The sequence below is a fragment of the Mobula birostris genome, chromosome 16 (assembly GCF_030028105.1).
Source record: "Mobula birostris isolate sMobBir1 chromosome 16, sMobBir1.hap1, whole genome shotgun sequence".
NCBI lineage: Eukaryota > Metazoa > Chordata > Chondrichthyes > Myliobatiformes > Myliobatidae > Mobula > Mobula birostris.
Window position 1 is genome coordinate 30,586,645 of NC_092385.1, and position 18,635 is coordinate 30,605,279.

At 39.7% G+C, this 18,635-nt stretch overlaps 1 protein-coding gene across 1 annotated transcript in view; it reads left to right on the plus strand.

Annotated features, from left to right (window-relative positions):
- Nucleotides 1-18,635, plus strand: part of atxn7 (ataxin 7) — a 145,703-nt gene that overhangs the window by 60,144 nt on the left and 66,924 nt on the right. Inside the window, exon 3 of the mRNA XM_072280510.1 lies at nucleotides 15,761-15,865. Coding sequence (XP_072136611.1) covers nucleotides 15,761-15,865 — 105 coding nt within the window. The remainder of the gene's footprint in view (nucleotides 1-15,760; nucleotides 15,866-18,635) is intronic.

Here is an 18,635-nt window from a genome sequence, read left to right on the forward strand (position 1 = left end):
CACAAGCCTGGTTGAAATCTCCAACTATAATTTGAAATGCGTCAGGATGGACTGTTCATTATCTGCGGACGACATCATGAAGTGTCGTGAGTGCTTGATTATAGTTGGCCATTGTGGCCATCAGGATCGGGAATGAGAACCCCCCAAGGTAAATAGGATGATCTGCATTGAGTCCTGAGGTATTCCAAGTCAGGGGAACATGAGTTTGACAGAACCACCACACTGGAACACCAGTGGGTGTTAACCATAAAACACACACCCCCTTCCTTTGCCTTACCAGAGTCTGTAGTGCAGTCCATTCTGTAAATTGTGAATTCTGTTCTGACTGCTGTATCTGGTGTTTCTGTACCTTCCTTCCGAGCGTGTCGCACCAGACAGTCAGCCATTCTTGCCTGTCGCGTAGTGTCAGGATTGGTCTCCTTTCGGATCAACCGGGTCACGATATGTGTCTGTAGATAACCAAGTTTCGATACAGCAAACAATTGAGATGTTTCTCATCTGCATCTGATACAGCAGTCTTGCCCTCAGATCATCAATTTTATTCTCCAGTAACTGCACACTCACCAACAAGATGCTGGGTGGAAGTTGCCAAACCTCTCTGTGTTTCAGCCTGGCTTGAATTTCCCCCTCTTCTGCTGTGCTTTCAACCATGGCAATGAGCCTTAAAGGTATCATGTTTGGCTGATCCACGTTCTTCAGTCAATCATGAGATCTGAAGATCATTGAAGTGATTTAGAAATGCATCTTTAAGAGAAAAGTTACATGCTGCAGATCGCAGCGAAAGTAATTCAAAGGAAGTATATTTGAGGAGCTTTGGAACAATTTGCTGCAGCCCACAATGTCATGGATGATCACCAGTGCCATTTCATTCAGTATCAGCAAGACTAAAAAACTGACAGTAGACTTGGAAAGGGAAGCCATAGGTCCATGAGCCAATCTTCATCAAAGGACCAGAGGTGGCGAGGGATAGCAACTTTATATTCCTGGGTGGTGTTATTTCAGAGGATCTGTTCTGGACCCAGCACGTACTGTAAGTGCAATAGCAAAGAAAGCATAGTAGTGCCCCTACTTAGGAGCCTGCGTAAATTTAGTGTGACATCGAAAGCTTGGAACTTCTATAGTTGTGCAGTGGAGAATGTATTAACTGGCTGTACCACAGCCTGGTCTGGAAACATTTTGAATGGAAAATCCTACAAAAGGTAATGGATTTGGCCCAGTACATCACGGTTAAAGCCCTCCCAGCTATTGAGCACATCTACATGAAGCACTGTTGTAGGAAAGCAGCTTCCATCATCAGAGATCACCACCACCCAGGATCTGTCATTAGGTAGAAGGTGCAAGAGCCTTAAGACTCACACCACCAGGTTCAAGAACAGTTACTATCCCTCAAGCATCAAGCTCTTGAATAAAGGGAGATAACTACACTCACTTGCCATCATTAATGTTCCAACAACCAATGATCTCACTCTAAGGGCTCTCCCTCATTATCTCATGTTCACAATGTTTACTGCTATTTATTTATGTTTGTATTTGCAGAGTTTGTTTTCTGCCCTTTGGCTGATCTTTCATTGATCCTGTTACAGTTACTATTCTATAGATTTGCTGAGTATGCCAACAGAAAAATGAATCTTGAGTTGTATATTGTGACACATACATTCTTTGATAATAAATTTACTTTGAAATCTGTACTGGTTAGATATCAGCTAAAATATATCTCCACCATTCTGCAGCATTTTTCTATTAATATTCTTAGCAGCACATCTGGTAATCTTGGTCCTATGCCATTCTAATTTTTCAAATGCACAGCTGTTTTTTAGAAATACTCCAAATTTCAGTATCTCGTTTATAGTTCTTGATTTTCATTTCCGAATGGCCCAAATCTAATTTCAAAAATTCTCTACCAATGGAAACTCATTGTGCATCTATCCAATCACATCTATAACCTTTTAATTAAATTAACTAGTTTAAAACTTTTTTACCTTTTAAAAAATTCTCTATTCAACTGAAATTTTTTTTGTAAATACATTATATACAATTTTGAGTTATGCAACAAGATTGGAGCAAAATAAGAATATCATGACGCTGCACATTTGTTTCTCCACTGCATTCTAATCTTATCATTTCCCAAACTTTCTCTAAGGCCGGTATTATAATTCTAAAATGTCTCAGCACTTTGTCACAGAGTACTTCAAGTAAAATCTTTTTTAAGGAATTTTGAATTTATTTATGTAGAGAGATAATTGAAATGTGACTTCCTAATGCAACATAAAAGTGTAATAAATTTGTAGGAAATGCATGTAAGAGTGGTTGTGGATTTGGTTGATTCATTAATTAATGACACTTGCTTATTAATTTTGACCTCCCTATTTCCCTAAATTGTTAGATACAGGAAGCAGTGATTAATATGTCTCTTTTAAAGAGGGGAACAATTGAATTCTATCATAAGATATTATAATTTGCTTTGCTGTGGCACTAAATAAGCTCTTGACGGTGTTGACCATGCCAACGATTCTATTCTTTGACTTTGCATTTCTTGTTCCTGTTAGTCCTGGCCTATCTCCCCCTTTCTTTAGATCCCAACTCCTGTCCAGCAAGGCTGAACTCTTAAATGTGTTCGATGTTCTGCTGACCCAGATATAAAATACAATATCGTAACAATTCTGTTATTCCTATGGCTCTTTTTAAAATTATTATATATGGACAGTTGGTCTTCAGAATGGTCACCTATTTGGTGAGCTAACTGCATTCATTAGCTCAGTAGTTGGACTAAATATGAAATGTGTCCATCAATGAAACCTGCAACATCTATTTTGTAATAGTTCTTGTTTTAGTTTGTACCAATGAATTTATTGATTTGGCAATATTGCTGACTTGCTGATCTTCCAACCACATTCCCTTTTTGGGATAAGTTAAATTGTTTCCTTTAAAATTTGTACTAAATGTGACAAAGCCCAAATGGCCATTATTCACTTGTTTCACTCCATGTTGTTATAGCATAAGTGCATTTTCCTAAAAAGGAGCAGACACTACTTGAAAATCTACAGAATCCAGGAACCGAGGCTGTCTTCATAGAGGAAGTGAAAACTCTTCTGTACCTCTTCCAATCTGTGTTGGTTTTTGTACTCAAGATTTGGTCTCTGTATTGGAGAAACTAAATGCAGACTGGGTAATTGCTATGCAGAACTCGTCTTTTTCAGGGCAAACCTGGGTTTCCAGTTGTCTGTCACTTTATTTCTCCATCCTGTTAAAACTCTGACCAATGTTTGTGGTCTTCCACACTACACTATCAGTGAAGCCCACTTGAGCTTGAACTGCAGGTTGTCTCTAGACACATTATAGCATTTGGAATGTAATATTCAATTAAAGAGATGTTGCCTACTTTGGAAGTTTCCAACATTTTTCTTTCGACTCAGGATTAACTAAGATTTGCATTTCACTGCTTTGTGTATCCCTTTGTGTTCTCCCTTTTATTAGTTGCTCCTCTTGAGGGAGAGGATCCTAGCTGACTGCATCTCATTTTTGTTCAAGTCTGGTAGAAATGTATTATTGTGGCCTTTATAAATCTTCTAGCTAATACCTTGTTGCCTTTTGTCTGGGCACAGAAAATAGAATTGCGCAGCACGGTACAAACTCTTCAGCTCATGATGTTGTGCTGACCGTTTAGAAACATAGAAAATCTGCAGCACATTACAGGCCCTTCGGTCCTCAATGTTGTGCTGACCATCTAACCTACTCCAGAAGCTGCCTCAAACTCCCCTACCGCATAGCCCTCTATTTTTCTAAGCTCCATGTACCAATCTAAGAATCTCTTACGAGACCCTATTGTATCCTCTCGAAGATCAATCTTGCGTTTCCCTCCCGCATCTGTGCAATTTTCTTTCATCTTTGTGCCCAAGAGTCTCAAAGATGTCCCAATGTCCCAAATGTATCTGCCTGTATGACCAACCTTAGCCATGTTTTCCATATTAGTCATTGCAGCCCTGGGGGGGGAAGGGTGCTGGCTGTCCGCTCTGTCTATGCCTCTTATACACCTCTCTTCCTTCTTCGCTCCCAAGAGAAAACCCTTATCTCACTCAACCTTTCCTCATAAGACATGCTCTCTGATCCCCTCAGCATCCTGGTAAGTTTCCTCTGCACCCTCCCTTGGGCTTCTGCATCCTTCCTCTAATGAGGTGATCAGAACTGCATACAATATTCCCAAGTATGGTCTAACCAGTTTTATAGAGCTGCAATATTACCTTGCAGTTCTTGAACCCACTCCTCAACTAATGAAAGCCAACACATCATAGCCTTTTTAGCCACCCTGTCAATTTGTGTGGCAACTTTAACATATCTATGGACATGGACCCCAAGATCCCACTATTGCTCCACACTGCTAAGAATCTTGCCATTAACCTTGTACTCTTCTTTCAAGTTCAACCTTCAAAAGTGGAGGAGCTTGATGCTCCATTATTCATTGGCGAGCTGCCAATGATTATTATTAAATTTTCTCCTCTTAAGCTCCCAGTTATATTATATAATTGAATGTGTGCAGTTATTTGCATTATTGCCCCCACTTGCATTTGCCTGCACCCAAGTTCCTGAATCTATAGATCAGTTATGTATAATGAAAATTTAACATTTATGAGCTGAACATTTGCTGCACAGATGATTAAAGAATACGAAAGAACCCTGGGGCATTCCACGATTGAAGAGAATATGCTAGGAGTTAGCCCTGTAGTCTGCCAATTTGCAATCTGTCAAGCAAGGACAACAAGGGACTAGTTTTTGCACAAATTCTCTTGAGACACTTTAAGGAACAAAATTTTAAGTGCCTCTGTGTTTTACTGATCCATCTTCTGGTGACTTTTGATATGTTGGTCATGATGAAAGTTTCCTGAAGTAGTACTGACTATTTGCTATTGTCTGAACTTCAAGTAATTGTTAACGTACTAATGTTTCTCATGAACATCCCCACCACTGAGGTTTAAGCCCACTGATCTACAATGACAGGTTCTGATTTTAATGCCTTTTTTAAAAAAAAAGTATGTGCTGCTTTCAATCATCTGATAATATCCCTGGTTCTCAGTAATTGATTAAATATTTGCAATAACATCACAAATGACCTCCTTTAGTAAATTAATGCTGTCCTATTATTTCCACAAAGAAGTCCAAATAAACTTGACCTGTTCCATATTCTTCAGGTTTGCACACCAATTACCAAAGTTTCATTGTACAAGAGGAAAATTCGTCCTGCCTTTTTCATATAAAAGATAGAGGCAAGGTATGCTGAATGTTTATGCTCTACCGCTCAACGTAGAGCAGCGTATTTATTCAATAACCGAAGTCTATCGTACTTGTTTATTTCCCGTCTATTACTTTTTATGAGTTTTAAGTTATAGGTAAGTTATTTGTTTCATCTCGATCAAAAAAACAGTCAATGGTGGCGTAGTTATTTTGGGGGGGTGGAGGAGGTAGGGAGAGTTGGAAGGATAGGAATGGATTAATCAAAGATAGCATAGTTTTGTTAGGGAGATATCCTGTCCGAGCAATTTGTTTTTGAAGAGGTAATTATGTATTTATGAAGGGATTGCAGTTGATATGGACTTCAATAAGGCTTTCAATGTTCCACGTAGGAAATTGATCCAAAAGGTTAGGACCCATGATTGTGACCAAGACAAGTGGGGATCCAAAATTGGCTTGGTAAATCAAGGCTGAGGTCACAGATATAATTTTAGGACTTGTGGTGTACAAGTGTTGAACCTTTCATTGCTGTACACAGGAACAGAGGGGTATTGAGCCAGGGTACCAATCTATAAAGTTGGCTGCACAGGTGGATAGTGGTGAAATTGTACCGGATAATGCCATCAGTCATAGCTTGGGATGTAAGACCAGTGATGTTTATAGGCCATGAATGGAGCACTGTGCAGTTCTGTTTGATACCTTGTTGAGAGGGATATGATTGTGCTGAGAGGATACAGGGTAGATCGATCAGGACAGACTTGGGATGAGCTGTTCCAGTTATGAGTAGAGATGGGAATGCCTGGGTTGTTTTCCTTGGCATGGAGGAGGTCGAGAAAGAACCTGACACAGATAGAAAATTGTTTCTTGGTAGACATCTATAACTAAAGGAGGGTAAATAGTAAAAGCTTTGGAGTTGTGGGGGAGGTGTTTGGAGGAATTGTTTCATCAGAGGCTGGTTGGAAACTGGAATGCTGCCTGACAGTGGTGGAGGCGAAGACTTTTGCAAAAGTTAAGAAACTTTTAGATGATACAATAGCGTCTTTTAAGAGACTCCTGGACAGGTACATGGAGCTCAGAAAAATAGAGGGCTATGGGTAACCCTAGGTAATTTCTAAGGTAAGAACATGTTCGGCACAGCTTTGTGGGCTGAAGGGCCTGCATCGTGCTGCAGGTTTTCTATGTTTCTATGACCACTTGAATCGCCACGTCTTAGGTGGTTATGGATCAAATGCTGGTAAATGGGATTAGTTTAGATATGTGCTTATTCGTTGTCCTGGATGGGATTAGTGTAGATATGTGCTTATTCGTTGTCCTGGATGTGGATCGAGGCAACCGTCTTCAACTCATGTAATGAAGATATTTAAGGGAGATTGGAGGGGTAAGTTCTACCACATGGGAATGAGCTGCTGGAGGAAGTGGTGGAGGCAGATACAATTACAATATTCAAAAAGGCGTTTTGACAGGTACTTGAATGGGAAGAGAAGAGAGAGATCACGCCTGATGTGGGCAAATAGGATTAATGTAAATGAACATCTCATGGACAGCATGGATGAGTTGGATTAAAGGGTTAATTACTGTTCTATACAACTGACTGCCAGCAGTTACGTGCCATGGGCTACCTGGCCTCTACATTCTCCAGTGTTTGGATGTGCACTGGCTCATGCTGTACTGATGCATTATGTCTGCTATCTTTCCAAAGAAGCTGAATTAACAACCTGTCTTCTAAATCTAGATTTTAAAGACCCCATCTTGAATGTTGGGATCACCAAAACTGGTTACTTTATCATTATCACAGTAGTCATTATGGTTCCTTGTAGCTGTCAAATTGGCCGCAATGCTTCCTGCATTTCAGAAGTGGCTACACTGCAAAAATTGCGTGTGTGTGTGATCAATGATCTAGAATCTTGAAAGGTTTGAGAGACTCCTCATCTCATGTTCTCTATTTATTGTTATTGTTTCTATTTGTTTTTGCACATTTGTCTTTTGCACACTGGTTGTCTGCCCTGTTGGTGTGGTCTTGCATTGGTTCTATTGCAGTTATTGGATTTATTGAGTATGTCCACAAGAAAATGAACCTCAGGGTTGTATACTTTGAACTTTATTGAATATTTTGCTCTTTAAGGCCCCTCTTAGTACTTTGACAACAGGTGTTTTCCAGATTTTGGTTTTATTTAATGCTGAAACAATCAGGTATGACTGATGTTACCCACTCAGCTGGTGTTTTTTTTTTCCTCGTACTGCATTACCTTTTCCATTGTTGTTTTAAATGTTTTTACTGAAAAGTTACTCGGGTCCTCCCACACCTGTTTTAACCTTTTCTAAAGAACGTGCATTAAGATTTTTGAAGCAGACCCTTCATTAAAATTCAGTCTTTTTGAGAAAGCTAGAGGTTTGTGGTTTAGAGTTGCTGTGTGTAGGTTAAGTCAATAAATTATTCCTTATGGTTGAATAGTCCAGAATTATCTGAAAAATATCTTTAGGTTTCATCCTTCAGCTATGAATTTAACTGAACAGACGGGTAAATCATGTAAAATTAGTGTCAGACTGGCATGCACCTGCCAGGAGAGAAGCAGGTGACCTTCCCACCTGAATTTTGAAATTACTAGTAATTGTAATGCATGTTGGTTTCCATCACTTGACCTTGCTATTTCCTCAAACCTGAGAGTTTGTCTGTTTTGAGCTAGCCAAGTTAAGGTAGCTTCATAAAACTAGTTAATGTATTAAGTAAACATTGACCAAATAAATTTCATATGCAGCATTCAGATTTGTTTGGGTAGTCTGCTTGAGGTGCTGAGACAGGGTGCCTGTTGTGGCAATTACTTTGAGGAATAAAGTGGGATTTTGGTTTCTCTCTAGGGTTTAGACCACTCAAGTTGAAACTTTTATAACAAAAACTTGCAACCAATATTAAAGATCTGTAATGGTTTACCAATGTTTGACTTTTGCCATTGTGAAAGCATTTAACAAAATAGATGCAGTATCAACTGTGCCTGCAGGTGGTGGTAGTTGTTCAGTGTTAAATAATCTGCCACCCTAACATTCCACTTTTGTTGAATTGTGTGGAGGTTTGTACATGTGAGTGACTCTTTCATAAGTGTTGCTTGTTAAGAATAAAGATCTCCTGTAGTGAGGAAAACAACGTTAAGTCTCAAACCCTGAGTACAAGCACAGTAAAACTCTTGACAGTCTGCTCAGAAATTTTGACTAGATCCCCAGTAGAAATTTCCTGCACTTTCTTCCAAAAGGGGCATTTAGTAATTAGAAAATCTGCCACTCCATGCCACCAAAGATCTAGGAGCACCAGGTTGTCAGAATTTTAGTGTGGCCGTTTTTGTTGCAGCATCTCCATTCACTAACCTTTATTTTCCTGGTATATTCAAACCTGGACCCCTTCTGAAAGTAGCTAAACTTGGCTGCAGTTCTAGCAGATGTAGTCAACAGGGAGACCATGTGGTTCCCTAATTTCCTTCATCTTGTACAAAGAGCGTTCCACTGCCATCCTGCCTCTACTGAATCAAGAATGAACTTGATGTTCAAGGATGGGCAGCAAAAATAAAATCGTGTTGCTTCAGAGCCAAGGCTGAAATCCCCTATTTCTTAGTTCCTGCTCCTTTTAAACTTGCTTTCCTTTTATTGGATGAAGCGCTCTCCAATTAACTAATCAATGAGACTCCTTTTTATTTAGGATGAAGCATCCTCTTCAGTGACATTCTGCCACACTCTTTAATCTTATCAGTGGCTTCAAATCCTTGCCTTCAGTTTATTAATCTTAATCCTCTGTTCATAATTTTCAGCACATTCAATCTTCTATCAACTCTAACTCCTGTTTATGCAGCTCAAATACTCCAGTCTTAAAGTTATTTCTCCAGTCATCTCCAATCCATGTTCAATGTTCTCTGTTAATCCTGCTCCAAATGATGAAAACTACATAAAGCACTAGTTAATCATGAATCCATTATTTTTTTTCTTTGCTTCTCTCTATGCTGCCTTAGCTAGCTTTTTATCTCAATTTTCCCTGGTATCTACAACATACTCTCCAAATGCCTTGAAACAGCTACAATACCTTGATCCACTTAACAGACTATTAGAGAGGTACATGTTTGATAGAAAAATAGAGGAGTATGTGGGTTTAGATTGATCTTGGAGTAGGTTAAAAAGTCAGCACAACATCATGGACCAAAGGGCCTGTACTGTGTTTTTGTGTTTTGTTAATAAGTGGTATTCTGTTTGTTGATATAAATGTTCATTAATATTATGTCACAGTTCTCTAGAGATTAGATTAGGTTATGAAGACACGCAGTCCTCTTTTATTGTCATTTAGTAATGCATGCATTAAGAAATGATACAATATTTCCTCCGGTGTGATATCACAAAGGACAGACCAAGACTGAAAAAAAACTAACAAAACCACATAATTATAACGTATAGTTACAACAGTGCAACAATGCCATAAGTTGATGAAGAAGTCCATGAGCACAGTAAAAGTTCAAAGTATGAATTGCTTTCTACATATCTAAGCCGTTCATGCTGCTTATAGCTGCAATCATCTGGTCTGAAACCTGCATACTTATGACCACAATATTTAACCCTTAAATTATTGATAATATGCCAGGAAGACCAGGTATGGTGAGCTCTCTGGAATTCCAAAGGGAGCAGTCCTGCAGTCTGTTAACCTTTAGCCTCTTCTATCTACTACTGTCAATTTTGCATCTAGTTTATCACTTTAGGTTGGATCTAAAATGCTTTCTCTTCTGTAAAGCAATCTATTTTAGGACCATGTGAAATCCCTGGCATCAACATGTCATCTCAACATGGGATGAAGGGTTTTGGCAGAATATAATTCTGAAATCTGTCTCTTCTCCAGAAAACCATGTAAGTAGTCGGAAGAAAGACACAAATTCCCCTGCACAAAAAGAAATAAAAGCTCGCAAGCCCTAAATGCCGCCAACCTCTCCCACGGACAAAAAAACTAACAGATCATCCAAACCTCCAGCTCGCCAATCCACAACAAGAAAGAATGGGCGAGAACACGGGGGGGACAAAAACATTGAACTGAAAGAGGCCAATATGAACCGCAGTCCAATCCATAAATCTCAGAATTTTGATAACATCTCTGAGGGCAGTGACATGAACCAGCAGCCTCTCAGAGGGAAGTGACTCGAACCAGTGACCCCATTGGTGACGACTCGAACCAGTGGTAGGGCAGTGACACAAACCGGCAACCCCTTTGAGAACCGCTTGCTCTCTTTTGTATTCCCCTCGAAGTTTCAATCTACCTTGCCACTTTAATCGGTGTGAAATGTAGTCGATCGTGGCCCTTGCCTTGCCTCTGAGCTTCTCCTCATGGTAGCTTGTGCTCACATTTCTCTCCTGGAGTTCTGTCAGGGACAGCAGAGCACTAGCTTACTCGATTGAAATGCGGACTGTAAGTCACCAGCTCCATCAATTTTAAAAACAAAGTTAAAATAAAAAGAATAAGTAGAAGACATGGAAAAGCTGTAATGATTATCTGGAAGATGTCGCCTGAGGAATCGTTCGCTGTCGCCATCTTGACCTGCTGAGTTCTTCCAGCATTTTGTGTATGTTGTTACACTTGACATTAAGCGATATTCTGCTCTGATATTAAATTTTGTCAACATCTGGAAACTTTGTAAATTGAATCACCATGGTCTCCCTGCTATGTGCAGCCAAGATGATGGTGCTGCTGTTGGGGTTTCTGAAATATTGATATTAGCTCAGCACACATTATGTGTCTGCTCAATTCCGTAGCTTAAAATTTTATGTACAATAAAAATGCTACAGAACCTCTCACTGAGGGATCATGTAGCATTTTATTAATCTCCAATTTACTCCATAGGCAAGTACCATTGGCTGAATGATGTGAATTTCTATGAAAGTTCCTGTTCCATTACAAATGTGTGTCAAGTCCATGAAAAAAAACAACTGATAGAATCTCTGGATTACTTGTTTCAATTGACTTTAACATTTGCTGTTGCAGCCAAAATGAATTGCCAATTGTGAACTTGCCAAAGTGGGGGAGAAATCATTTTGACTTGGTATTGTAATCAAATGAACTGACGATTGTTTTGTTTTGGACTTGGCGACTGTTTCTGTCTTTGGAGGGTGCTTGTTTGCTGTTCATAGACCCATGCTGTAGAGATTGTCAGGCCACAACTCTCTATATGGTATTGGAGGTGGGTCTTTTCTGATAAAGTTTCAATGCCTGGGTCTGTATCTATTCCAGGTCAGGGTGACCTACCTAACATTACTTCGGAATATCATATTTTAGATTCTTATTACATTGATCAAACCAGTGCATTGTAGCTATATATGGGTTTTGGCACTTTGGTAGAAGGACTAATGGGGAGACAATCAGAAATCAGAGGTGCAAAGGGACTTGGGAGTCCTTGTGCAGTATTCTCTAAAGGTTAACTTGAATGTTAAGTCAGTGGTAAGGAAGACAAATGCAATGTGCTACCATTCATTTCAAGAGGACTAGAATATAAAAGCAATGTAATTCTGAGGCTTTGTAAGGTATTGGTCAGTCTGCATGGAGTACTGCGAGCAGTTTTGGATCCCTTAACCAAGAAAGGATATATTGACATTGGAGAGGATCCAGAGGAGGTTCACAAGAATGATTCTGGGAATGAAAGGGTTAACGTATGGGGAGCATTTATTGGCTCTGGACCTGTACTCACCAGAGCTCAGTAGAATTTGGGGATGGGGGAAGAGTTGGTGGGGGGAGGATCTGATTGAAACCTATTGAATATTGAGAGGCCTAGATAGAGTGGCTGTGGAGAAAATGTTTCCTGTAGAGGATAACTCTAGATCCAGAGGGGACAGCCTCAAAATAGAGGGACATCCATTTAGAACAGATATGAGGAGGGATTTCTGTAGCCAGAGGCTGGTGAATCTGTGGAATTTACTGCCACAGATGCTTGTGGAGGCCAAGTCATTGGGTATATTTAAAGCAAAGGTTGATGCGTTCTTGATTAGTCAGGGCATTGAAGATTATGAGGAGAAGGGGTTGAGAGGAATAATCAATTAGCAATGATGAGATGGTGAAGAAGATTCAATAGGCCAAATGGCCTAATGCTGCTACTGTCTCTTGTGGGCTTACGATTAAGCTTGGAGCTGATGGTTGCTGTTGCTTTTCCCTCCTGTCGCCTTTAGTAAGATGGGCGATAAAATAATATGTTCGCTATTTTAGATCTTGGGAACTGGATTTGTATTTGTATTTTGGAATTAAACTGTAGCAATATATGCCTTGCATTTTGCTTAGCAAGAGCGTTTCACTGTGCTTCATATGCATATTGATAAGTAGAAAATTGACAGCAATACAGATGTCCCACTGCTTTTTGAACGTTTGCTTTACGAAACCTCACTGTTACGAAAGACCTACATTAGTACCCTGTTTTTGCTTTCAGAAGGCGTTTTCACTGTTATGGAAAAAAAATACAGCGCGCGAAAAAAATCAGTGTGCGATAAAAGGCAGCACGCCCTGAGCAACTGCTCTCCCCCGGAATCGGAACTGCTTTGCTTTAACACGTGCCTGTGAGCAGCCGTTTGCAGTTCTATGGTATCGGAAAAGCCTGAAAGAGCTTGTAAGGGTGTTATACTTACGGTAAAACTAGACATAATTAAGCGTTTTGATCGTGGTGAACAAAGTAAGGACAACGTGGGTTTGGCTTGTGGAAGCTGACGAACATGATGTTGAAGAGGTTTTGGCAGCCCATCACCGAGAACTGACAGATGAAGAGCTGATGCAATTGGAAGAAAAAAGGATAACAATCAAAACCGAATGAAAATGATAAAGTACAACTTTAATTTTGAAAGGGTACGTCGGTTTAGGGGATATTTGCAAGATGGTTTGAGTGCTTATTAAAGAACTGTGTGATAGAAAAATGCGTGAGGCTTAGCAGTCAAGCAAGCCTTCCACATCAGCCACAGCAGACGACGAACCTCGACCTTCGACATCGAGGCAGGCAGAGATAGAAGAAGATGAGCTGCCTGCTCTCATGGAAAGAAACGATGAGATGACACCCCAGTGTCCCACCACCCCAACCCCCAGGCCACGGACAGATACCGATTCGCGGAGAATGCAAAGGTAGCTGGGAGGCACACAGCACATCTTTAAGAAAAAAGCCGAAATAAACATGATAATTAATTAGGTGCCGCCGACACGTAATTGTTGGCCCAGATCAGAGACAACGCAATTGGAAATCGGCACTGATCTGGGCCAACAATTACGGGCGGCACTTAATTAATTAGCATGTTTGTTTCGGCTTTTTTCTTAAAGATGTGCTGTGTACCTCCCGGCTACCGCTGGACTCCTGCGTTCTTGGCGGCAGTGTATCGCTCAGCGGCCCGGAGGGTGGGGGCCACTGCACCACCCAAACTCCGACAAGTCTAACACACCATCATTAGTGTGCTCGCTGTCTTCCTGATTCCCGTAAGTGATACTACACTGTGCATACATTATTTCTACTTTATATAGGCTGTGTATTTTTACGTGATATTTGGTATGATTTGGCAGCTTCATAGCTTAAAGGTTACTGGAGAGCGTGTTCTTGTCAACAGCGCTTGCGTGAGATTTTCTGCCGATGGCTCTTGCTTGAGATTTTTGCTTCGGCGAACAGTTCAGTAATTGTGGAAAGGTATTTCTACTTTATATAGGCTGTGTATTATATCATTCCTGCTTTTACTATATGTTACTGTTATTTTAGGTTTTATGTGTTATTTGGCATGATTTGGTAGGTTACTTTTGGGTCTGCGAACGCTTACAAAATTTTCCCATATAAATAAATGGTAATTGCTTCTTCGCTTTACGACATTTCGGCATACGAACCGTTTCATAGGAACGCTCTACCTTCGGATGGCGGGGGAAACCTGTATTAGATATCGTAGCTAATTAAAAGCCTAGTTATAAAAGTTTGAAGATGCATTGTCAAGAAGGGAAAAAGTTGAAGAATTTTGGAGTGTGGGTCCTTGGCAGTTAAGGTAGGCCACCACTGGTGTAGCTACTAAATTTCGGGATGACATAATGTGAGAAAAGGTATGAATTTTACAATAGGTGCTTGGGAATGAAAAGATTTTGTTTGTTGGAGTGCTACTAACATGCTGATTCTATTAACAATTCTTTGCAGGAACAAAGTTTATCTGAACTAGACCAGAATTGTGAATGTGGGGAAAATAAACATTAGGTGGTTTTAATTAAAATTTTATATAATGGGTTGCTACTCTGATGTGCTGGGCATCTTTTCTTTTCTCTGACTAAACATTTTCTCATTTTGAATGTATACACCTTGATGAGGCATAAATTCCAGAAAATGTGTGCCAACTTGATGCAGAAGGAGATGGAAATGTTTCTTTTAATTTATTGAAAGTAGTGAATTAATTACATAAAATTTTCAAATGTAGAAATATAAAGATGCTAGGAAAATTCCACTTGTGGACATCTGTGTGATTAGAGATTACTTTAGCTGTAATAAATGTTTCTAATTTAAAACATTTTGACTCTTGAGTTGCTGACTTGTGGGGTATCAAGAAGGGAGAAAATGTATGGACATTTTGATCCAGGAGGGAGTTGCACCTTTTCGTTATCATTCAATAGTTACCAGGTTCGGCAGGGTTTGGTGGTTCTGATTTGGCAAAACCTTGAGGAGACTCTTTACCATTGTTTACTCGGTACAGCACTGTAACCATTGTTACCTTTTGTACACATACTGGCATGATGCAAACAGTTTAGTGGTTTAAATGTGTGATTTAAAAGAGTTGTATCTATCCGAAGCAGAAATTTTGTATGGAAGTGGCACGAAGCAAAGAAGGAGAGAGTTATTCAGTTGGGCTGGGATCCATTTGGTCAAAAGTGCAGTTTTCTTACATGTTGTAGCCTATCGCATAGTATTTTCTTGTATAGGTGAGTCCATACCACGGTATGTATGACTAGTGTAGCCTACTGTGGGAAGAGTTGACTGATGCCAACAATATTTGACCTAACTCATGACTGTGTTGCCACTGAGATTATCAGTATTTTGGTGCCTTATGAAGGACTGAAGTTAAAGGGAAATGCACAATTTCTCTTATTATTTGCTGGAGTCTGCACTTGACCGTGCTATTCTAAACTTGAAATTAAACAATATTATTTTAAATACAATGTTGAAGTAATATGATTTTTTTTTGCATAGTAGGGGAATTAAGGGTTATGGGGAAAAGGCAGGTAGGTGGAGATGAGTCCATGGCCAGATCAGCCATGATCTTATTGAGTGGTGGAGCAGGCTCAATGGGTCAGATGGCCAACTCCTGCTCCTAGTTCTGAAGCTCTGATGTCAGATTGTAGCTATCATTTATTGAAAAGGTTCTGGATTAAAAATATATTGTTTTCTTGACATTAATGTGCATGTCATTAAATATTGTACCTAGTTTAAAAATACAAAATATGCTTTAAGTACTGTTGTATTTCATTTTTGAACATGGTTTGAGATTTAATGAACTTACTAAAAGGCAAAATTTAATCTTCATTGTCTTTTATGCACAGATATGCCAATATTTGGCCACTGTCCAGCACATGATGATTTCTATCTGGTGATGTGTAACCATTGTAATCAGGTTGTAAAGCCCCAGGCCTTTCAAGCACATTATGGTGAGTTCAGTGTTTACTCTTAAAATGTTCTGTTTTTTAAAAAAAATATATTACTTGTGGTTTTGAGTTGATGCACATGGATAACGTTCCTTAATTATTTTCCCCCCACACTACAGGATCTTCTCTGTAGACTTGAACTGTGACAGTGTGTCCCCATTGCTATTTCTTTACAATTTCATTTGTTTTGTTGATTTACCATAGTATAGATTTGACACTTATGACCAGGAAAGCTTGCTTGGTATGAAAAGTAGAAAGGTTGGAAAAAGAAATGCTTCATCACATGTCTGTTAACGTCAAAATTAGCTGAATTCAATAAAATGATTATTTCCAATTGCTCAAGTGGAGTAGTATATTCAAGTGATGACTGTGTCTCCCTATTAAGAAACACAATCCCTTTAGATGCTTTGACAAGATACCACATGGTAGTTAGTCTGGATCACATGGACATGCTGGCTAATTGGATGAAAAATTGGCTTGACAGTCAGAGGGTTGTGGTTGAGGTTGCTTTCTCAGACTGGAGGCTTGTGACCAGTGGGAATCACTGCTGTGTCTGTTGTCCATGATTTCTGTTCACAATTTGGATGGTATTGTAGGTGCCATGGTTAGTAAATTTGCAAGTGACATTACAATTAGTGGTATAGTGGACAGTTGGGGGTGAGGGGGTGGGATAGTTTATAACGGAATGCTGATCCACTTGATCTGTGGGCTGAGGAATGGCAGATGAAGTTTAATTCAGATAAATGAGAGGTGTTTTATTTCGGCAGGCAAACCAGAGCAGAATTTGCACAGTAGTCGATGGAGCCCAGGGCTGTTGTTGAACAGAGACCAAAGGGTTTAGCTACATTGTACTTTGAAATAGTGACATGTTTGCAGTGCTGGTGAAAGTATTTGGCATACTTGCCTTCATCACTGAGAATATTGAGTACAGAAGTTAGGATGTCATGCTACATCTGTACAGGACATAAAGGCCACGTTTGGAGATGGGCAGTCTGGTAGCCATGCTATATAGGGGGCCTGTCATTAAACTAGAGAGGCTACAAAAAATCTACTGGGGCTGAAGGCCATGTTTTTTTCAGAAAAGACTGGATAAGCTGCGACTTCCCTCCTTGGAGTAAAGGAGGCTGAGGAGTGACTCTAAGAGAAGTTTATAAAATTATGAGGGCAGCAATGAGGTGAAATGCCAATATATCTTCACTTAAGAGTAGATGAGTCCAAAGCTAAACGACTTAGATTTAAAGTGAGAGGAGGAAGTTTTAAAAGGGACCTGAGGACAAATTTTTTTACCCAGCGGGCGGGAGTGCATGTGGAATGAGCTGTCAGGAGGTGGTAGAGCCAGATACTATTTCAATAATTAAAAGACATTTGTGTAGTTACATTGACAGGAAAGGTTTAAAGCAGGAGTTCCCAATCTTTTCTATGCCCTGGACCAATACCATTAAGCAAAGGGTCCATAGGCTCCCGGTTGGGAACCCCTGCTTTAAAGGGATGTGGACAAATGGTTCTGGGTCATTTAGACAACTTGGTCCTCATGGGCGAGGTAGTTCTAAGGGTCTGAGTCTGTGCTGTATAATTCTACGATAAGAGATGCTTTATTTTGACTTTAAACCTAATTGTAATTGAGAATTGCTCTGTTAGAACATAACACAGGTTTGTGTACTAGAAAGTGAACTGTTTTGCCAAGAGCAATGGCAGCAAAGTGTACTTGTGAAACTGAATAGGATATTTGCTGGAGGTTGATTATTTCGGTGTTGGTAATTGTTGATAAAATAACCTGGTTTAAAATGTTCATAGTGTTACAAACAGCTTGAATTTAATTAAAAGCAAAGGGAGTTGGTCTTCCATTGCTGTAAATTTCCTTTGTTTTGTAAAATCTCCAACAGTTGCATAACCATCTGGAATTATTTTCATTAAGATGTTGTGAAGGCATTGCCAATAACTTATCTATTGGATTTCCTAATGAATTATCAGTGATAAGTACTTGATTGGTTACATTTAGTGGAAAAATATAGCTTAATTCAGTGATGGTATTGGAGACTTAATTATGACAACATATTTGTCAGCTTTCACGACGACCTAAAATTTGGTGCTTGCATTGAAAAAAAACGTTGATGGAATAAAAGTTGAAAATTTTGAAATACTTTTTGAGCAAAGTACTTCAAAATTTAAACTCTAATTTAGCAACACTAAACTTTTGATCCATGGTGTCTATTGGTATATCAGGATAACCCATCAGAGTTGGAGTATGTAAACTTTCTACAGGGGGATTAAGTGTCTGATTTAAGGCAATGCATTCCAATGAATTGTGCCATCACGAACGAGAAAATCTGCAGATGCTAGAAATCCAAGCAACACACACAAAATGTTGGAGGAACTCAGCAGGCCAGGCAGCATATATGGAAAAGAGTACAGTTGAGATTTTGGGCCGAGATCCTTCATCAGAACTGGAGAAAAATGATGGGAATTCAGAGTAAGAAGGTTTTGGGGGTGGGGGGAAGAGAGGAAGAAATACAAGGTAGCAGGGGATAGATGAAACTGGGAGGTGAGGAGGGGTGAAGTAAAGAGCTGGGAAGTTAATTGGTGAAAGAGATACAAGGCTGGAGAATGGGTAATCTGATAGATGAGGACAGAAGGCCATGGAAGAAAGGGAAGGGAGAGGAGCATCAGGGGGAGGTGATGGGCAGGTAAGGAGATAAGGTGAGAGAGGGAAATGGGAATGGGGAATAGTGAGGATAGTTGGAGGGGCCATTACCGGAAGTTCATGCCATCAGGT